The 24,137-nt window shown below is 33.2% G+C and overlaps 1 protein-coding gene across 6 annotated transcripts in view; it reads right to left on the reverse strand.

Moving 5' to 3' along the window:
- LOC105340715 (multidrug resistance-associated protein 1) overlaps positions 1 to 24,137 on the reverse strand; it is a 411,670-nt gene that overhangs the window by 65,113 nt on the left and 322,420 nt on the right. For 5 of the 6 annotated variants that reach the window (XR_010707346.1, XM_066065106.1, XM_066065103.1 and 2 more), the window contains 2 exons: positions 18,894 to 19,204; positions 6,324 to 6,523 (listed from right to left, as the gene is read on the reverse strand). Coding sequence is in view for 5 of the 6 variants with exons in the window: in XM_066065106.1 (XP_065921178.1) it covers positions 6,324 to 6,523; positions 18,894 to 19,204 (511 nt within the window). In the remaining variant the exon portion in view is untranslated. Of the gene's footprint in view, positions 1 to 6,323; positions 6,524 to 7,649; positions 7,961 to 18,893; positions 19,205 to 24,137 lie in introns of all 6 variants that reach the window. The other variant, XM_066065104.1, reaches the window with a different exon arrangement.

A 24,137-nucleotide genomic window follows, 5' to 3' on the forward strand; every position in this document is an offset into this window, starting at 1 on the left:
GGGCCTTTAATTTTAACTAATTACCATTCTAGATTACTGTACTAATTACCAGACCAATTCGCTCATTAATTACAGAGTTATGAAGTTTTTGGCATTTGAGTTCAATTGTCGTGTTTGACATGTACTATAAAAAAAATTCTAACTCCCAAGCCCTTCACTCAATCCTAATGAAAATTTGTGAAAATGAACCTAGGACCCCATTCTTATTGTCTGTGAAATATGCAGCAGATTGAACAATTAAGACAAAATTCCTGAAATTAAACGGCGCTTATTGCCTATACCTGGAAATTAAATTTACACAGTACACGCACCGACCCCCCCCCCCCCCCCATCCGCCTCTTCCTATTCACAAAACCATTTAGTTTACCTGGCCTGATTTTACAAGATCTGTCATCTTGAACCTTTATTTTCTAGATTACTCTACTAATGACCAGACCTATTTTTAAGAGAGATATGAATTTTTGGGCATTCGAGTTTCGATTGGCGTGCTTGACATGTACTGTAGAAAAAAATTCTAACTCCCGAACCCCTTACTCAATCCTAATGAAATTTTGTGTAAATGTACCTCGGACCCCATTCTTATTGTCTGTGAAATATGCAGCGGATTGAACAATTAAGAAGAAATTCCCGAGATCAAACGGCGAGTATAACATGTACGAGGACTTATAATTTACACAGTACAAGGGATGTAAGCAGCCGCGTAATATTTCTGTTGCATGTATATTTCTTGTTTTCCGTTTAGTCTGTATCTACGATAGCGTGTGAACTACTTATGAATGTTTGAACTGTGGAAATTATTGTCATCAAATTTTTACCGAATAAATTTACGTGTTACTGATTTCGTTATTTCTACATTTATAAAGATTTTATCAATCCTGCTGAAATAAAACAGTCAAACATAATAGTAAATGACACGAAAAAACATTCTCAACACTGAAATACATGGGTAAAATGCATCAGTCATTGTTTTAGGACTTCCCCTAATTGTTGTTAACCGAATCCGAGATCCACACCTCAAAATTCTATTTATTTAAGACGAAAATCAAGCTCGGGTTCTTTTCATCCCCCTCCAGACACAAACACGCATCAATATTTCAAATGACCTCGCACTGTTACCAAACCTGAATAGTCAGACATCTTACACGTTGTTTTTCATCTCATACAAAAACTCAGCTCCTCTCCCGGGCGGAAACTCCCAAAATTCAAAGACAAATTCGGGAATTATTTCGCTTCAGCCATGTTTTGAGACACCTGCAAAGACTGTGTGTTCTAATCTCGCCGGAGCAAAGATTTGTTCTTTCTCTCCATTTCTTTCTCTCCTTTTTATCTAATTTTCTAACTAAAATATTCAACATAAAAGGGTGTTGGACTGTAGTACAAGTTGAAAAACACTCTTTAATTAAGATTTAGACAAAAACAGTCTTTTATTATTAGGGTCTTCCGTCTTCAGCGGACGGAAGACCTCCTCGTTGCTCGCAACGAGATCGTGTCTAGTTCTTTTTATTCTTTTTTTGTCTTACAAATTTTGTGCAGGCGATTTCTCGAAGATGGCTCATTCGATTTTCTTCAAATTTTAAGGGTTAATGTGTCGGCATTTGAAGTTTGTACCGCCGTTTCCTTTTTTTGATAACCACTTCCGGTCGGAAGTTATCGTTCGTTTACGATTTTTTTAAAGTCAATTTTGTCGGCTAGAGATCCAAAGAACAAATAAAGATATAGGGCTGAAATTTTCAGTGAGGATAGACATTAATTTTACCTGTTGCAACATGGTCATAAAAATGTCCGCCGTCACTTCCGGTCATCACCGGAAGCAAAGATAAAAAATCGGTTTTTTCAGCTTTTTATATATTTTTCTAATGGGTTGATAGAGACTCTTTTACTGATTCAGAACATGTAATTTGTTTTGAAATCGATTGATGTGTTCCCGAGATATTAAGCATGAAAGTCCTGAAGCGAGAGTTCGAGTAGCACAGTCGTTAGAGTCGTGGACATGTGCCCAGGCGACCCGGGTTCAAGCTTCGGGTGCCGAAATTTTTTCCCCTAATGTTTTGAGTTGATTAACAATTTACCGTATTTCACGGAATTTAGGTCGATACGGTTTATTGGGCGAAGGAGGCCGTTTTTAGCCATAATATAAAAAAAAGTATAAATAGGTCGACTTCGAAGAATTGGTCGAAAAATTACCGCTAGTTCTAATGAATAAATGGTTTAAACCAATAACGTTATCATATAGTAGCCTTTAATCTTATTTCACAGTTTTAAACAAAAGGGAAATAAAATGTATTTCTTGAAAACATCGTAAGAAAATGTCTGAAATTGCGTCAAAATTTTCAAACCAAATAATTCAGTACAGCCGGTTTTAATTTAAGATCGTTTTTTATTACTTCCCTGCCATGTGTACAAACTGGTGTTAACCGGGGGATAGTTACCTAGCCTGGAGGCATGACTACGGTAGCACATGCCACCCTGTGTCTCTATGTGACTTTTTACTGTGTATATACACACGAGTCAACCTCTGATCTTATTGAAGCCTGCAGGCATGAGTAGCACGTGCCGAGAGTTCAACTGTGTATAAACAAAGTCAGCGCTACCCAGACTGATTTCAGAGACACCTGGCTAAAATTTCATCGAAAGTTTTATGTTGTATATACAGAAAAAAACTTGTTCATGTATTCTATTATGAAAACAAATTGTTTTTTTTTTATTTCTACCCGACCTCATTTTACTTTTACCACGCGAAATCGATTTCCTGTTTATCGTAAGCACACGATCAAAATGCATGACAGCATTTAATGATTCAGTCAGTGATCTAAGTAAGAAATGTAAGAAGAAATAAATCTATTTACATTTAATTTTGTTTAAATGATAAATTACTACAGTATATTGATTAAAATCCATACGATTTTTACACAGAAATTCAAGCAGTAAAATAGTAAACACTCATGATTTTATTGGAGGGTTGCATAAATTTTTGCAAAATTCCAACCAAAAAAAAAAAAAAACATAAATTGGGCGAAGCGATGAATAGGGCGAGGTCCACATGTCAGGGGAAAAAAGTATCGACCTAAATTCCGTGAAATACGGTAGTCTTAAAAGTGAAGGATTTTATCTCATTTACTCATAAATCGGACGGAAGACCCACTCGTTGCTTGCAACGAGAACGATCTAGTTTTCGTAAATTACTCAAATTTGAAACAGAATTCGCCGATAATTTTTGCAATTTATATTTTCCTTTCCATAAGGATTATTTATGCAAAATTACGTTGAATTTGACTCAATACTTCTTGAGGAGAAGATTGATTAAAATGCACCCCCCTTTTTCTACAGTTTCGATGTTTTCTCCGCTTTGAATGAAGATCGGTCTTTCATTTCTGCAATTTATATTTGCCTTCTCATAAGGATGCTTTGTGCCAAATTTGGTTGAAATTGGTCCAGTGGTTTTAGAGAAGTTCAAAATGTAAAAAGTTTACAGACGACGGACAAAATGTGATCAGAATAGCTCACTTGAGCTTTCAGCTCAGGTGAGCTAAAAAACTTAAGAAAGAATTGTAAACTCTATCTCGTTTATAACTTGACGGCAGACACTCAAATTTTGGTTGACTTTAAGAAATGTCTAATAAATTTAAGCATTGTAAATGTTATCAAAATGGAAAAATAAATTTTGACACACGACCATGTCCCTTTCAATATCATCTGTTATATCTTTGGTCCACTTACTCAGGGCATAATTTCACATCAATCTTTATATAAAAATTGTTTTTGTTATAAATGGCACAAAGACATAAATTCTACTTGATGGGATATTTTTGGTTTGCTTATATACTTACTATGTTCTTCTGACATTGACAAATTACAAATGCAACTGTTGCAATGATCATCAAACTAAAGGTACTCTGAGCAAGTTCACAAATGAAGCCCCCCGCTAAGAAAAATCAAAGTACTGAAGTACTGACGGGAGTTGATTTTAGCGATTATCATTTATTTTAAAATCAATTTATCTTGCATGGCAATTAGTTTCTAGTTTGTATTTGAATTACGCACTTTTTTATAATATGAATTTTTAGACTTTTCCGACAAGAATTTCGGAAACCCCATATGAATCATGTTGTATAATATTTAAAGATAGATTTCAACTACAAGTATGTATTAGTTATCAAAACAATTCTAAAAATTGTATGGATCCAAGCACTATTGATATCGTACTCTAGTCTCGTTTAACTAGATGCTCGGCTGTCTCTGATAATATCCGATAAGCAAGAGAGCCCCCTCTCAGCCGAGCGTCTGGTTGAACGAGACTATATTAACTTTGGCGTAGGAATATATGAGACTACAAAAATATCTAAATTGTTCGTAGTATATAAAATTTGACTATTTTCAAAGTGTTTATAGATAAGTTTCCTTGAAAAACAATGCTTCGGCATACATTACATCGAATTTTTTTCTATAATTTTTCAAGAACTTAGTCTTGTCAGTGGTAATGATTTGTGCTTAGGTCATAACACTGTTTCACTTTCGGTTTGCCAGAGTAACTGCATAGGAGAGTTGATTAAAATCAACTCCCAAAAATCATAACTCAAGTATTTTTCTATAACAAAAAATGATGGATGCTATCTATTTAACTGTCCGTGTTCTATCAATAACAACTGCTCTATTTCTTTTAATTTTATGTGACTTGACACGGGCAAGCTTTGTGTCAAATTTTACCTTCAAAACATTTCCATTAGTATAAGACATGACACAGACAAGAATTAAGGTATCCCACTCCTCACGTTTTTATTTCAATGCACAGATGAGATCACAGAAAGATCACCATTTCATAATAACACAACATTTATAAAGAAAATCCACTCAAATTCAAGAAACAAAAGAGTTTTGGGGGGACTATTTTCTCGTGCGGAATGTTTTTTAGTCAACAATTACAGAAACAAGCAATTTTATGAATTTTAAATATCCTTTTCTTTTTATTATACTTTATTCATTATTCACATGCTTAACATATGATAGGTTTGACATGTTCTATAGGTCCTGTGTGACTTGTACAAAACAAAATTTTGAGAGAGTGATAGACATTTAGCAAAAAATCATGCAAATATATAGAATATGTCAAAAATTTTTGAAGCCAAATTTTGCAAGAATTTTACCTTTGAAGCCATATATCTAAAATTTGACATCACTGACCCCCATGTTTTATTATGTTAAAATGATACTGAATACATATTTAGGCAAACTGGATTAGTCTTATAAAATTCTTGATATTCAGAATGTTTTTTATTTTAAATCAAATTGTAACTATTATAGAAATCGTCTATTTTAAGTGCAAAAAGGTCACAGAAAATTTATGCAGCTTTGTTGAATTTTTTTTTCTCGTAATCCCTCTATTCAGTGTGATCATTGTGCATAACTAAAAACAATATTTTAAGAAAAAAGTTTGCTTAATCAAAAATACTGACAACAAATCCTAATCAGACTGAAATTGCATTTTAGGTGCAAAAAGGTCAAATTAAATTGGCCATAACTCAGAGGGATGAACACTGACCTCCCATTATCTTTGTATTTTTTAAGTGTGTTTTATCTACAGATTTCAATGGTATAATTCTTAAAAAATTCTGGATACAAGAACATTGAGAAGTGGGACACCTTAAGCATTTTGATTAACAATGACCTTGAACTTGCCCAAATGACCTTGGGTCAAGGTCATGGCACAACTTCAGGACATAAACAATCTTTGTGTGAAAGAAAGAAATTCTAATGTTTCTTCATAAAAAAGATATAAACCAGACAAATATTTTTCTTGTTTCCTGTCAGTCACCATGACCTTCCCCAAATGACCTTGGGTCAAGATCATAACACACCCTCAGGTCATAAGCAATCCTTGTGTGAAATATGAAATTCCAATGTTTGTCCATTAAAAAGATATGGACCGAACACACATTTTACACTTTTCCTGTAAATAACCTTGACCTTGCCCAAGTGACCTTTGGTCAAGGTCTTGACAAACCCTCAAGTCATAAGCAATATTTGTGTAAAATAAGAACTTCCAATTGAATGTTTATACATGAGAAAGATATGGACTGGACATAAATTTTGCATTTTCCTGCCAGTTACCTTCACCTTGCCCAAATGACCTTGGATCAAGGTCATGGTACACCCTAAGGTCTTAAGCAATCTTTGTTAGAAGTAGAAACTTCCAATGTTTCTCTATAAGAAAGATATGGTCTGGACGCAAATTTTTCACAGACAGACACACGGATGGACAAGACAAGGTGATCCCTATATACCCCCAAACTTCATTTGCAGGGGGTATAATAACATAAAATACAAACCTGTTTGCAACAATGGAAGGGTAATAACATCTATTGTTTTCATCTACTTTATTTTCAGAACTTTGTATGAATACGTTTTGTTGTCCAAAGGCCCTAATGGTTGCCACTCCATTTATTGACTCTCCAAAGTGGGAATATATTGGTGATCTGAGAGTTGATTCTAATCTCTTTAGTTGTCTTGATGTTGCAACATAAAATCTCTTAAAAAGAAGAGGCAAATGTGAAACATTGTTCTTTTAGAATACAATAACAGGGACCAAGAGGCTACATTGCTCACAAAAGTAACAATGACAAACTTACAGAACTCCAACACAATGCATAATTATTTTTTAAACACTCTTTTAAATGTTGACCAATTTGTGTATTTATTGCCTTTCCCCTTCCAAGCACATTTGAATAAGAGGCCCACAGGTCTTGGCAATCTCCTGAGTACCATTGCCCTTAGATTCACATGCCAGAGAGTCTGGTGTTTGCATTTTAAGCTTCATTTTGAAGTCAAAACCTTAATCTTAGACTCCTCTGACTGTTATCCCGTTTGATTATTTGATTTTTGAACAAGTGAAAAGCTGTCAATGTGACAGCAAGCTGGATTTCTTTTAAGTGAACAGTATCCATAATCTATTTGTTAACCCTGAATTGATAAACACTACCTATCCAGAGAAATGAGTATTGATAAACACTACCTATCCAGAGAAATGGAGTATATGCAATATGCAATGTTCTGCAAAAAAAAAAATCAAAAAAAAAAATCAAAAATGAAATTTCAAGTAATAAGCATGTCTCTGATTTATGTACAATTGATCTGCAAAACAATCAATTTACAATGTGTCCTATCTATAAATTTTATAAAACAACAACCGAAAAAGAGCGTGAAACAAAAGAAAAACATTTCATTTCATTATATAAACCAAAACTGAATGCATTATAATTATGAATGTTTGAATATATTTTATGTTTTTCTTGTACAATTATAGAATATTTGAATATATTATATGTTTTTCCCGTACTATTACAAAACGCTTATACTATGACGTCATAATGAACTCTGAAAAGCGCAACATATATTTGATGTTATATGACGTCACAATGATCATTTGAAATGTATGTACTTATGTATCTATGGTGATTGTTCAAAACTCCTGAAGATTATAATGAAACCAGTAGAGTTTTGATTCGGCTTTCTGTTATTTTTTTATTATTTATTACTTGTGTGGATTAACTTTACTCATTTTGGATTTTATAATATATATATATATATATATATATATATATATATATATATATATATATATATATATACATACATACACACACACACATACACACCTCAATGGCATAGTACAATATGGCCAACACAGGGACAATAATTGCCAATACTGGTGCTGCATACACAATTATTACAACAACTGATAAAAGTTGAAGTATGATGTTTGCCATCGATCTAACAGAGTAGGGCATCACAAAGTCAATTTCTGCTATATCAGATGAGTAGCGATTTATAAACTGTCCCATAGAGTGCTGTTGGTAAACTTGCATTGGTAAATGTACAAGATTCGTCAACAATCCAACAAATAAAGTGTCTGAAGCCATTATACCACCAAATGCCACTGACAAAGCCACGACAGCTGCTAGGACACCTGGCATTCAGAAGAAAAAAACTGGTTATTCAAACACTTTATTACAGTAAAGATTTTTTCTTAAATGTATATATGCCGTTTGAAATGAAAACTTTAAAAGAAAGAAATGTTTGCATTTTTACATTAAGCCACAAAAGTTATAAACTATTATACAGTTTAAATCAAACGCATGTAAAAGTATTAATCATAAAGAAGATAGGTGGATAAGACGTGTAAAATGCCCATACACGGTCGGACAAGCTACTGAAAAATTAAAGTATTAATTAATCTGATATTTTTATTAAAAAAAAACATTTAAAACAATATGCAATTTACATATCATTGATTTTTAACCTATAAACATTTTCAATACTTGGAATATGTTGACTCAAACAGGTGTATATGTATCAAAACCTGCAAATACTATCATTTTTTAGAACTTCAAGGCATTTTCTTGGGTCTGTGCATATTTTTCTCATAGTCTAAATAACACCCCTGCGAATGTGTTCGAAATGTTTTCTTTATCGTTGCTAAGTACGTAATAAATCCAGAGGTGCTCGAATGAAAGTTCACGAGACTTCACCGAGATTTGTTCAGTTCCTGTGAAATTTCGAGCGGAAGTATAAGTGTTCGGATAATATTCTCAAAATACGTAAGTACTGGTCGTTTTTCATATTATATCCTACTTTGATTTATGTTAAAACGGGAAAAGCTTTCAAGATGTATTGTCTAATTTCACCATCTAGCGGTTATTTATATTAAACAATAATATTCAGAACAGAGTTATCGTTCGTGTTCAACCACGTGTAGAGTGGTTGAAAATATAAACATTGGGTTGCTTAATAAAATCATAGCCATGTTTGATGCTTGTGGTGTGCAATACCATGTTTTAAAAAAATTAATGGGTGTCTGTTTTGCATTAAAACTTAGTTTATCGGGCCATTTTCAAGGAACATTCTGCAAAAAATGGTATAGTCTGTTTCACTATTGATGTTATTACTAGGTCAGGCGCGGATCGAAAATTATTCCCCAGGAGGGATCTCTTTTAAGCATGTTAGCTGTTGCAACAGCAGACAAAAACTCATTTTTGTATAGTCACATTTATTTCTAGAACACATTTTATTCACCAATTAATGAAGATAAAGTTTAAAATCAATAAACCTCTAAAATTTTATATTTGACTACAAGAACCTAGATCAGCTGTGAAATAGACTTTATACACGAGGTACGATTTTTACTGCGAAACTGAAAAGGTCAAATAAATCCACATGGTCTAAAATTTGAATGACAATAACATTCGCAGGGGTGAATAAGGTCTATTGGAAAACAAACCGATTTCAATCAATAAAAACGTGGAGAGATGACCTACTATACATTAAAAAATATCATTTTCTTATCCTAACAATTGAATGTTATGAAAAAATAATACTATTCCATAAATTTGTGGTCAAAGTCACACATAATATTTAAACAGTCTACCCTTACCAAAATCAATTGTTTGCTGCAAATTTGCAGCAAATTTTCGGCAAACTGATTAGTTTACCAGAAAACTTTGGAACTTGTTTGCCAATCTTTGCCAGTAAGTAGCGAACTTCTGGTAAACCTCTTTTATTTTGCCAGAAGTTTACCAGACATCCAATTATGTTTGCAGCTTCTTCGCCAGTAGTGGCAAACTTTTGGCAAACTCCTTAAAAGCACATTATAAAAGATCACAGTCTTTTGTTTTATATTCCAATAACTTTTTAAACTGCCATTCAACGAATATATTTTCATTACTTCACCTACTTTTTCAAAAACGTGCTCATGATCATGCATGAGATGGTGCATGCAGTGGCCTTGGGTGTTGAGACTCGATTCATTCACTTATATTCGTCCTCTGTTTAGCCGTGGATTTTCCAAAAGTAAACACTCCATTGACAATCTTTCTTTTACCTTGTGCACAGCCTTATTCCCTTATTTTCATTCATTTTACCATCTCGGTGATGCGAACAACATGGCAGCATCGAATGTGAAAATTGGTGGCTAGCTATTGATCGACCAATCAGCGCGCGTAGCTTAACATTAACTGAACAGCATACGGAAAATTCTTCATGTATGATCATGAGCACGTTTTTGAAAAAGTAAGTGAAGTAATGAAAATATATTCGTTGAATGGCAGTTTAAAAAGTTATTGGAATATAAAACAAAAGACTGTGATGAGTTTAACAGTTTAAGACCGTCCCTATGACAATGCCGGGTGTCGAATCAATTAGCAAAACGCTCGTGATTGACATTGTTGTGATGCATGAACAAATAATTTAAATTAAAAATTTATTTAAACAACGTCAAATTTAGGAAATTATCATTACATAGTGTATAAGTACATTTTATATGATTTACATTTTTATTAAAATTCATGTTCTACTCACATAGTCAAGAGTTAGTAGTGCAAATTTGTAGCTATATAGATTAATAGATGGAGTAAGTATATGATAGGCTAATTGTTTTTCTTAGAAACTGCTTTAAATTTGAAAACAATTGTGCTTATATGAAATCCATTTATCTTCCCAATAGGTGTCTGCCCCGGTGACCGGGTTACACAGACCTAAAGAAAACCATGCATTAACAACTAACTCACTGATTTTATGATCAAATGATGCAATCAAAAAAGAGTGAAGACAGAATTTGTGTGACTTCACTACGTAGAAAAGCATATAAACAACAGTGCTGAAGACAGACCATTCCATTGTGGACATTATTGTGATATTCGGCTATTTGTGTGATATTGATTATGTGTGAAATTAAATTGGAGAGCACGTACAGGAGACTGTCATAAAAAAGACATCAAGAATGCTGTGATTAATTGTAATACCGGTATGACCAGTGATCTTGTAGGGCTTAATTGTGAACTATTTGGTTTGAACTTCGCTCATCGTGAACTTTTGTCCAAGTCCATCTGTGCATGCATGTTGTGATCAAACTGCATTCAAGTTTATCGATCTGCAGCAACAAATTATCACCGATTGGTTAAGTACTATTTGTCAAATTTCATTATGGTTTGTTCATCATTTTGTGTCTATTTTTTAAATTTATAAAATGTGTAAAATTTAATAATTTTAACTTGTGTCCTTTATCTCTAATTTTGCTGCAACTGTTTAAGTTTAACATCTCTGTTAATCACCAGTAGAAGTTATTTGTAAATTGATTAAAAAGCATAGTACATGTATTAGTAACTCATTATTAAATTATTTTTAGTGTTCATTAATTGTTTTTCCTTATGTTGTAATATCTTAAAGTTCCTATATTCATCTGTAAGCTTGCGGCAAATTTGCCGCAAACAGTTTGCCGAAAGCTAATTTGCATACAATTTCTGAACTTGCTGCAAGTTTGCAGCAAACAGTTTGCCAGAAGTTAATTTGCATACGAATTCTGAACTTGCCGTTCGTCAGAGGCCTTATATTTTGGTACATTGTTGTGTCTGAAATGGCTCAGTGGTTAGAGTACCTGACATAAGCTAACCTTATATATCTAGGGGTTTTATGTTATGGGTTCGATATCGCAAAAATTTATGGAAATATTTTTTTCTTAATTTTTGTTAAATATATTAAAAACTGTATATAGTTTTCGTTTTGGACCGAAAACGGATGAACAGAAGTGATTAATGACAAGAGGCCCATGGGCCACATCGCCCACCTGAACAGCAGTTCCTTGTAACATTCTATTTCGTAGCATATGATTTTTCTATTTTAAACATTGAACCCCTTTCTGGGGCCCCAGTCTTGGTCCGAGGTTTATGGTTGGCTTTAACAACATAAATAGTAACATAGGAATGAAAATGTGTAGCACTGCGGCGGGACCGCACATACACAGCCTGAAAAACTGATCGTAGAAGAGTTCCACATCAAGAGGTATACCTCTCAGACTGTACAGAACAACATCAAGAAAGATAACTCTTGGTTCCACTACATTAGAGTTTACACAATTTGAGGATCCTTGCATAGTAATCTCACAAACTGTAGCATTATAGTTCTCGAGAAAAAACGTTTAAAAACATTTTCAATATATCTTTCTATGTTAAACTTTGAACCCCAGCTTGGGGCCCCAGTATTAGTCCAGTGCCAAAGCTTTATTTATTTGGAACCTACTTTATTTAAGGATGCTTGCATAGTAATCTCACAAGCTGAAGCATTATAGTTCCCTAGAAAAAGATTTTTAAATATTTTCCCTCTATATTTCTATGTTAAACTTTGAACACCTATTGGGGTCCTAGTATTAGATCGAGGGTCACGGCTTTTATAATTTTGAATTGAAGCATTGTAGTTCTCGAGAAGAAGATTTTAAAACATTTTCCATATATACTTCTACATTTAACTTTTAACCCATCTTGGGTCCCCAGTATTAGTCCAGGGGTCACTATTTTAAAACTATCGAACCTACATTATCCAAGGTTGTACATGTATGCATGATAGTAATCTCACAAATTGAAGCATTGTAGTTCTCAAGAAGAAGATTATTTAGCATGTTACCTTTATATTTCTATAATAAACTTTGACCCCCTCTTGGGGCCCCAGTATTGGTCCGGAGGTCACTATTTTACCAATTAAGAATCTACATAAGCCAGGGATGCATACATAATAATTCCACAAACTATAACATTGTAGTTCTTGAGAAGAAAATTTTTAAGCGCTTCATTTATATTTTTTAAAATGTTTAAATTTTGAACCCCTCTTGGTGCCCCATTATTTGTCTGGGAGTCACGATTTTTACAAATTAGAATCTACATTATTATAGGATGTACATGTATGCATAGTAATATCCCAAACTGTTGCATTATAGTTCTTGAGAAGAAGATTTTAAAACATTTTCCTATATATGTTAAAATTTAAACCCCTCCTGGGGCCCCACTTTTTGTCCAGGGGGTCACGATTTTTACAATTTAGAATCTTCACTATATAAACAATCTTTTGTGTACCGGTAAATATTGGCATTTTTGGTGCAGTAGTTCTTGAGAAGAAAATTTTTAACCATTTTTTCTATGTAGTTCTATGTTAAACTTTGAACCCCGCCTGGGGCTCCAGTTTTGGTCCGAGGGTCACGATTTCTACAATTTAGAATCTTCACTATACATATCAAAGATCAGAACACCCACAAAGGCCTCGAGCTGACATTTTCTTTAATATAGGTATCATTAATTTAAATTTCTGTACCAATAGTCCTATATCAAATATTTTGTGTAACTAAATTCGTACATATAATAGTATTTATTGCCAAGCAGACAACATACAAATACACATAAAACAAGGGTTCATCAACAAGAGTTCACAATAGCCCTCGCCATGCACCAGGACACACCCGTCCTCGACCAGGGAGCCCACGAGATAGAGATTCCTGCACGCGCTGTCTGAGTCAGGTCTTACGTACAATAAGTCCATAAATATCACAATATGCAACTATATTTTTATATGCAATTTTAACATCACCATGTGATTGTATACTCAGTATATTTCCTTATAAAATACGTAGTGATACATTTGTAATACAATGAATCATAACTCATCATGGTTACAAAAATCGAAGAAATTTCAAAGTTCAAAAATAAATTATCTTCTTTCTGCTTTAAACACTCTTTGAACAAATAAATCCACACCACATGCGTTGATCTGCCGTATCTATAATGCTCAACCAAACTAGCTGCAATATTGCAACAAAATCACAAGATAAATTTATCGCTTACATTTATTTTGGAGACCGTTCCCGATAACAAATAGATTTACCTGTTAATTTTTATTTTTATCGAGGACGGTATCCAAATAAAATTTAAGCGATAAACTAAAATAACATTTAATGAATTTTTACACCTTATCGTATTCATCCGTCATTTCTTGATTAAACAACCTTATAAACTTATGCAATGAGTTGACAATAATCAGGGAGACAACGTTGGGTTTTTTGGTGCACAATTGAGTTGAATATATGGAACAAAAGTCATATATTAAACATTTTTCCTATGTATTTCTATGTTAAACTTTGAACCCCGCCTGTGGCCCCAGTTTTGGTCCGAGGGTTACGATTTTTAGAATTTAGAATCTTCACTATATATACAAGCTTGTGTGTTAATATTGGCATTTCTGGTGCAGTGGTTCTTGAGAAGAAGATTTTTAAAACATTTTTCCTATGTATTTCTATGTTAAACTTTGAACCCCGCCTGGGGCCCCAGTTTTGGTCTGAAGGTTACGATTTTTACAATTTAGAATCTTAACTATATATACAATCTTTTTTGTAAAAATTGGCTTTTCTGGTGCAGTGGTTCTTAAGAAGAAGATTTTTAAAGACACGCACCCTATACTCACCGTTTCACAATTATCTCCCTTTTGAAAAGGGCTGTGCCCTTTATTTTAACAATTTATAATCCCCTTTCCATAAGGATGCTTTGTACCAAATTTGGTTAAATTTGGCCCAGTGGTTTTTGAGAAGAAGTCGAAAATGTGAAAAGTTTACAGACGGATGGACGGACAATGGGTGATCAGAAAAGCTCACTTGAACCTTAGGTTCAGGTGAGCTAAAAACAAAAGCTGGTATTTCTTGTACATTTGCCTGGTGTACATCACTGTTTATCAGGCTAGATAAAACCCAAAAAACTCTGTTAAACTTGTTAAAAACATGAATTTGAACTCTTCCGGTAAGTACCGGAAATGACAGTTGAGAAAATAAAACTCGATAAACACACATCTTCAATCAATTGTCTATCATTCATGAAAGCTTCGTGTCTCATTCACTTACAGTGACTAAAATCTCGCGGGTATCAAATTTGTCGAAAGGAAAATTACCCAAGATATTTGATAATATTACCTTACCGGAAGTAGAATATGTTTGTTTATTTAACATTGTATAGTAAACATATATAAGATTTTATACTGGTACATGTATATTCTTTCCATATTCTTTCCAAATAGGTATTGTTACCATCAACAACTTTGCTTCTATAATGCATTACAAAATCTTGATCGTTTTTAATATAAGTTATCTGTAATAGACTTTGCGAGTCTCTTGGTCTTAATTAAAGGGATCAGGCATTTTTACTTGATTTCGCACGAAAGGTTTCACGAATAATAACATTTCTTTTCATTACACCTATCTAAAAGTTTTGTTCATTTTTGAGATACAAATGATGGAATATTTTAAGGGCCAGTCCTGTAGATCCTTAATGGGGACAAACATTGGTGTTTTGATTAATGGAATTGATTTTAATCATTAATACAAGCATTTCCTCCTCTGCAATGCTTAAGAAATTAAGCTTCCTTCTCTAGATAAATTGGGTCAAAGTTTGAAAACTCTGGCCCCTAGAAATCCCTAATTACGCCATAAATGGGTGTAGCAATGCGTTTTCCCAAAAAGATACTGTTACGATCAACAACTTTGCTTCTATAATGCATTACAAAATCTTGGTCGTTTTTAAGTTATCTGTAATAAAGTTTACGAGTCTTTTGGCCCCTAATTAAAGGGGCCAGTCCCTTTTTCTTGATTTCACACAAAAAGTCTCACAAATACTAAATTCTCTTACACCCATCTAAAAGTTTTGTTCATTTTTGAGATGCAAATTATTGAATAATTTAGGGGCCAGCCCTGTAGACCCTTAATGGGGACAGATATTGGTGCTTTGAATATTGAAATCGATTAAGATTTTCACTACAAACGTTTTCTCTTCTAAAAGAAAAGAAACTAAACGAAAACAATAAAGACTTCCGCTGAAAACTGAAGACCTTAATAGCAGGGGGAAAGAAACTTAAGGTCAGACGACACGTTCCTTAATTTTAGATAACTTTTTCCAGGAATTTGTTAATGGTTTACTACTACTTTGACAAGCCTTCTTGCAAAAAATTAGGGTACCTTACCAGGCATTTCTGCAAAATACTAGAGTATGCAATTTCCTATATAATCTTCGTGAAAATACACTTGAATTGCTGATATAAAAATAAATACATCTACACCACAGCAAAATTCACTATAGTAGAACTATATCTCCGCCGGGGCGGGGCTTTGAACTCACGACCTCTAGCACCTATACGCTTCTGGCAGTGAGCGGCCACGGTTCTAACCACTCGACCATCTAGACATATAACCATACCAAGTAAATTTTCATTCTTAAAGTAATCATAAAATTAATATTCTTTATTGGAACTCTTTATTATGAGGAGATACAAAAAAGATTCTCGAGGAACGTGTCGTCTGACCTTAAAAAAAAAAAAGGTCTTCCGTTGGAAATGGAAGACCTTGATTAGATACGATCTCATAATGAGTTACGAGTAGGTTTTCCATGCACTTTCTATTTAAAATAATACAAAATAAAATTTGATATAATTTCAGAATTAACCCCCCCCCTTAACTCAATGAATTAAAAATAAAATGAGATATTGTTACGATGAACAACTTTGCCTCTATAATGCATTACGAAATCTTGATCCTTTTTGAGTTATTTGTAAGAGAATCTCTTGGCCCCTAATTAAAGGGGACATCCTCTTTTTCTAGATTTTGTTGGAGAGAACTTTAAATACTCTACCACTTATAATAAAATATAAACTGATAAAATGATCAAAACGTGGGGAAAATTTTGATTTAAAATTCGCACTCAATATTCGGGCACAATCGAATTCTAAGAAATTTGTCTTACAGACTTCGGACCACTTGGAATGGAAGTATCTACCTTGGCCGAGCAAATGACATAAAGATCAAAGGTCAAGGTCATTTAAAAATACGTTAATTATTTGAGTTTTTAGATCTCTTTTGTTAAGGATGGTACAGAAAAACGTTTTCATGGTACTAGTAGGACTTCCCTATCCTGAAACAATTATAGAGTTATTGCCCCTATTGTACAAAATGCTTGTTATCGCTACTTAACCCGTTAGAGGTAGAGACATCAAACTTTTACTAATGTATTCAGTAAATTTAGGCTTCTTCAATCTATTCATACCAAAAGGGCCCGATGCCCCCTTCCAACAGTTGGAAGCCCCTTAAAGTTTCTTAAGTTTTATAAAAACACCTACAACTTTTGAACCTTAGATCATAGGGCCGTATGCATCAAACCACTTTAAATTGTAATGTTGACCTTTGCAAGTCAATATGACATAAAGGTCAAAGGTCAAGGTAAAAAAAAAATATATATGCATATTTAAGTTTATGACTTTTTTTCATATAGTAACAGAGAAAATGATTTACCTGTATTAATTATATTGAAACAAAACATAAAAAAACAAGCATTCTGAGAGTATTGCATAAGCAATACACGTCCCCTACCGGTTTGTAGAAATTTATTTGATACACATCGAGCCCGATAACGAACCCGAACATTAAAAAATTTGAATATAAAAAATTAATTTTCTCGAAAATATGTCAACCAGACGCTACAAAAGTGTAAACTTGATCTGTAGTTTGACATTTTGAAGCTGCTCAGCAAGTTTCATGTCATTCGTCAAACCCATAGAGAAAGAAACAGTGGAAAACTGAAGTGGGACAGACAGACGGATGGACAGACGGACAGACGGATGGACGGACGGACAGACGGACAGACAGACAGACAGACTGACGGACGCAGAGGAAAGCTATAGTCCCCTCCGGTGAAACCGGTAGGGGACTAATAATGAGGTGGAAAGACCTCTAATTGTTCGAGAACAATTAGTCTACTAGTGTAATTAAAAGTTATCAGTTTTTACATAATTATTCTCTAGATTTACGTGTTTACATGTTTTAACAGGCAAACAAAAAAATGAGACTTTTAAATTATTATTCATCGAATTTTACATATATAATTATATACATACATGTATGTAATAACTATTTTATTAATATTAAACTTTTTGCATTTTATTCCGTTCTTTTTTAAATCAATATTAACAATATTATGTTTTAATAAGAATGTTTGTATACGTGGTTACACGATGAACTATTCAATTCAGTAAAACTCTTCTTTTAATTCGCTAGATATGTGTTCAATTATGAATAATTAAAGAAGATTACAATATGTCGTTTTGTTTAATTTTGGTTTTAAAACGCACCCAGTAAATTGCAACTTTGGTTCTGTAAATTTTGTGGGTGGGAGTAGATTAAATTAACTAATATGTAATATTATGATTTTTGTCTTTGCATCCACTCAGTTTATTAAAACTGTGATTATCTGAATTTTGTATTTACACCCACCAAGCAAATAACAGTATGCAATATGATGATTCGCCAACATGTACTCTTTCATGAACAATGCTGTGGTAACTATGTATATTATGAAAGCCGGTATTTTAGTGTTTTATTATTGCCATTATGTAATGTAACTAATGGATGTAACTAATTAAATGTGATGAACATGATTGAAACAAATCGCTAATTTTTCTAAGCATAAAAAATGGATCTAGCACCAAAAAGACACTATGGAATGACCTTTATCTTGATATCATTGGAAAGGTCTTGTCATTGCAATATTTTTTTTCTACAAGTCAAATCAAAGTGTTGATAAAAAAAAAATGTCTAAAAATGTGTGTGTATCACGGTATGTCAGATTTATGCATTGTCATAAGTAGTACATGTATAAATACATACATACACTATGTAATTATATTTTGAAATCTACACTGCAGACATGTCAAAAGAGAAATGCTCTAATAATTGCAAAGCTCACGTATCTGTTTTTCGATTTGAAATACTGTAGAAGCACATATTTTTTCATTGTTTTTTAACCGTTGGAAATTCCGTTGGCATTTAACTTCGCCATAATGTAATTTCTTTGTATTCATGAATAATTTGGTTAAAAATTCGTCGTTAGTTTGATTTCGTTGATTTATACTGCAAGCGAAAAGAATGAAATTAAATCCCCTACAGATATTTCTGCTTCTACAGTACTTCAATACTAGTATACATTCTGATCAATGTTATATTAAATTCTCACACCTAATGAAACAATAACATATAAAAATTAATTATTAATAATCACCTGTACAGCAATATATATTATTGCAAGTGGAAGGAAGGCAATCAAAAAGTATGGTGTGCTGTATCCTATCACTATGGGCACAGATATAACTCTTAGGAGACACGACAGCCAAGATTCATATATACGGCCAATCTGAGTGTCTAATACATCCACATCTTTACTAAATCTATTCAGAATTCGTCCAGTAGGAGTAGTATCAAAAAACATCATCGGGCTTGCAAGAATATTATTAACCAAATGGTCATGGAGAGCTCTGCCTGCATAGATATTGCCGACGTAAAGTGCTAAACTTGCAAAAATAGTAAATATACCTGAAAAAAAAAATCGGTTTACATAAATTACATTTCAAAAAATATACACGAGACCCATGAGCCTCAACAATCACTTCGTGAAATGCATTTTTAAATCAAACAGTCATCCTCTGTTAGCTTAAATTAATATAATTACAACATAAAATAATAAAGAAATTTAAATTAAACATAAACTATATACAAATGGATGTGGAAAAAAACATTCAATGAAATGCCATACCAGTAAAATTGAGGTAGGTTTAGAACCAAAAGCAGTAGCATTGCGCACGGCCTTTTTTGCGTATATTTCAACGCACATACTTTTAAACACTCTATATGTAGAAGGGGTTTCTGATTAGTAATTAACGATTTCATCTTTGATATGAAACACTTTTGGAATTTAGTATTATCAACACACATTTTCAAATTACTCTATCCATTATATTAAACCCCACATAATTCACTTCCCTTCACCCCCTTTCCCTTTCAATTTTTGAAACAATTAAGGCTATTGGGCAATAAAAAAATAACCTTGAATATGCAGGATTCGACACAAACTTTTTCATTCATTAGTCCAGCCGGACTTAAGTGTCTGTTTACTTAAACTAGTCCCCAGGCAATTTTATTTGGACGGCAAAAACATAACAGTATTTTGCCTAATATAATACACACTTTTTAATAGAACCTATAAGAAAGGAGTGTGTAATATTCACCACAATGTGATTTTCATTTGTTTTTTTTACAGGTGAAGCACTGGCTTACTTGTATTGAACTATTCAGCACATAACAATGAGCTGCGTATTTACCATCTTCATTTACATGGTGTATGATGTCATTACAGATGTTAAACTGGTAAATAGATCTGTGCAATAGATCTGGGCTTTGAGCTTGTTTTTGTAATCTGAGTTCTTTAAAATCAGTTAAAAACAATTTGCAATTTATGACAAATTATTTAAACACAATTCATTTAATTTAAACAACTCACAGAAAATCCGTCTCACTTTTTTTAAACACCTATGCGTTCCTATCAAAGTCATTGTTGTGAACACTTGTGCTTGTCACCGATTTAATCGAACATCTAAGTAGGGCAAAGGAATAATCAAGTGACCCATAATACCTGCATAGCCTTGTTCATTTCCCTCTGTAACTCTATAATCACCACTATGCATCATATTAATTTGAATCGTGCTAGATACTAAAGATAAAGTCAGGGTTTTCAAGTAAAATGTTGACAATTGCACATCGATAATTTACACAATTTTATAAATCCGACTGGACTGACTACACAAGTTGTTAGTCTGAATTAAAATCTATTAGTCTGTGACTAACAGACTAAGGTTAGTGTCGAACCCTGACTATAGTATTGATTGATCTAATTAATTGGTTAAAAATTTCCCTCACATGCTCCTATAATGTACTAACTCCATGACTTAGTTAATTGTTTCTATAAGAAAATGATTTCTTTATAAAGAGTATCAGTATAAGCAAACTTCTACAAGTGTTTATATCTTTTAAATAAAAAAAAGAGCACTACACATGCTACATCTAACCAAAACGACACGTTTTGTCACCACGTCGCACGGTAACGTTAAAAACCTCAAAATGACGCTCGTACCCAATCTTTATATCACGCCGAGTCTCTTGTGTTTTTCATCTTGCAACTAAAATTGGCACTCTATCACTTAACATATTATTTGTTCACATTTTTTCGAGAATCTCAAGTTATTTCTTATAAGTTTTCAGGTTTTCTAACCGTATGTCTCTTCGTTAACAGAATGAAAACCCTGCATGTCAGATGACGTTACTCATTCTTCTGATCAAATATTTACAGATATTCTATTTTCTGTCGGGCTGGTTGATGTCCAAAACACAGAACCACTACACCCACATAATGTATTATCGTTATACACAAATGTGCAAATAAGTTTTATACCAGGGTTGTCCAAAAAGTTTGTTGACACATAAAATTTTATTCAAAATAACGGCGCCATTCTCATGAAAGCATTATAATATTTTAACATAGAGTATAAGGCCAGCATTTTTTTATTTTTAGGTTTACAAACCCGCCGCTCGGTTTTCTGAGTTTTTAGAAAAAAAATAAAATTACAAAAAAAGATCTTTTTTTTTCTCCCCGACAGCAAATTTTTCCTAGTAGGAAAAGTGTATCGTCATTGCTATCAAAGAGGCATAAAATCTGCTCTTTTTGTGTCATGATAGCCTAAAAATTTCTTGCGCATCTTTTTCCCGTGCTACATTCTTCAGAGAAACTTCTACAAACACTCTGCTGTAAGTTTCATACTTTGAAGTTTTACCGACAGTGTTGACCAGTGGCTAGACGAGATAGTCACACCTCACTGAACATGGCTTCCATAGTTACCTGTGCAGCTGTTTTCAAGTACATCACTGTAAAATGATTCCCTTTCTTTTTGTGTTGAATTGGCACATGCATTCATTGGCTTTTTAAAAAATTTATTTTACAGAGAGAGAGAGAGAGAGAGTGTGTATTAGAGGTATTATAAATGTCTGCAGTAACTATTCTCATGAACACATTTTAAAGTGACCTGCCTAGAGAATTAAAAAAAACCACATTTTGCATATTATTGTTTGTGCATTTTCCGTTATTTTCAATTAAAATTTACCATTACATAATTAATTGCATAGTACACAAATAGTTACAAAATGAAATGTTGACATGTCCGACAATAGTCTGACTAGTAACTTTGAATCTTGGGCTAGTAACTTTGTGGCAAAATTTTGTAATTGCACACCCCTGATCATTGCTATATTTATACATGTAATATCAGACAATATAAAGCTGTATGTCTAATATTCTATTGTACTATTTCAGTGATATGTTACACAGACGACATACTTTTCACATGCTACACTTGATGCAGTTACACACCACTATCATGAAGTTGTCATTCATTATATTATTAGAATAAAGATGATGTCATAAAAGGTTTTTTTTCTCCTACAGAACTTTACAATTTTGTGGTTCGTAAACCTAAAAATAAAAAAATTGTAGGTCAAAAAAGATTTTTATTTTTTTTTTTATTTCCTCCTCCTACGGAACTTTATCATTTTGTTGTTTGTAAACCTAAAAATAAAAAAATACTGGCCTAATAAAGTATATACATGTATAAAAATCTGAGCAATGTGCATTTTTTTTATTGGAGTTATCATTATATTTACAATGCCTACAAAGGTCGCACGGCCCAGTCCGACGTTGAGTTATAACACCGTTTCTATAACTTCGTAGTTCTGGGTTTACCCGATGGTGATATGCTGCATTCATCGACTGACCAGAGAGTATATAATCGCATGCTTCGTCAAAAAAATTGCTCGTATCACTTGTAGATAGGTAAACTCAAACTATTTCGATGTTTTTCCTGTTTCCTATCGGTGTTTTACCTCAATCAACATAGAATTTTATGATGGCGCGCTGTGCCGTGCAGTATGACAATGTCGCTTTTTTGGCGTTTTTAAAGGCATGTTCTTGCCTTTATATCTTTTAAAAGTCCTCCGCTTGTCTGAAAACGGTTTAAAATGACGTATAAAAATTACGTAGACCATAAAGACTACATCACAATAGAAGCTTATGAAGTTATGACATGTTTTATAAAAACTGTAAATATTCATATCTAAAAACTCGATCACAAAGTTTGGACAATTTTAACACTGGGCCGTGCCTTCTTTCGGACTCTTTGACACATTAAATTTTAGTTAATTTAATGGAAAACATCCAAAATTATTTTAGTTTAATTTGAAATTTTATGACAAACATTTCGGTATACAATATGCACATATAAATCCATTTTCAATGACAAAAAAAAACCATGATTGTCCTCTAACTTTTTGGACAATCCTCGTACTTTGCATCATTGAGCATTTATACAATTTGTATAGGCTTTTCCCCAGTTAAATCCATCCTGTTTGTATCTCTAGTTGCGCCAAAACGTTGGTGACATCAATTTGTTTAGTTTTTTTTCAAGAGGACTATCTGTCTTTAGTAACTGATTTCTATTCAAACCAAGGGGCCCATGGGCCATATCGCTCACCTGAGCAACAATGCCCATAATAAAATAAGCTTTATGAAGTCATATACAAAACATCTGGACAATGAAGTTTAATATAATCAGTAAAAAAAGTTCAAAAAGTTTTCACCTGAATATTCTAATGTTTATCATTAATACCCTTTTGTAACAGGGTAACTAGTCAAATCACATATTCAGCATTTCTCAAGAAGATCTAAAACAGTTGTTTGTATATAAGATATAAACATATACATGTAAATCAAACTTTGAATCCCTTGTGAGGCCAAGGAATTTTCTAGGGGCCAAAGTCTAAGTAATTTGAAGGAATTAACAATTTGTCTTAATGCTTGCATATTAGTATAACCATAGAAAAAAGAAATGATTTTTTTAAAATATCTAAACATAGGTAATCACAGATTCCAAAGCTCACCGAGACGAGGCAACACCCTTTTTTTTTTTTTTTTTATAATTTATTTCTTTTTCAAGGAATAGACATACAGAACAGACATTCAGTCACACACACACATACACACCCACACATATGAAAAAACACCTAAATGTATTATTTAGTGGTTACTTGCCTACATGAAAAGAACAAAGAATAAAAAAAAGAAAGTTTAAAGCTGAACACCGCTCATATATAGGCACCGTCACACAGATACCTGGTATATAAACCCTTCGATTTCGTTACACCCGATTGCACACCTGAAACTCGTGGCCGACATGTAGTATTCCTTTCGTGGTCTTTAGATTTTATGCATTTTTTGTTCATTTTCTGTTCGTAAATAATGCATTGACCAATTTATTTGATGTTAGTATTCTCCTGGGTGCGTAAAATTTGATAATTTCATCGTGAGCGAGTAACACGGCGAGGCAAAATGTACGTCCACACAGGTGAGACCTCTACAGCGAAGTAC

The sequence above is a fragment of the Magallana gigas genome, chromosome 7 (genome assembly GCF_963853765.1).
Source record: "Magallana gigas chromosome 7, xbMagGiga1.1, whole genome shotgun sequence".
Lineage (NCBI taxonomy): Eukaryota > Metazoa > Mollusca > Bivalvia > Ostreida > Ostreidae > Magallana > Magallana gigas.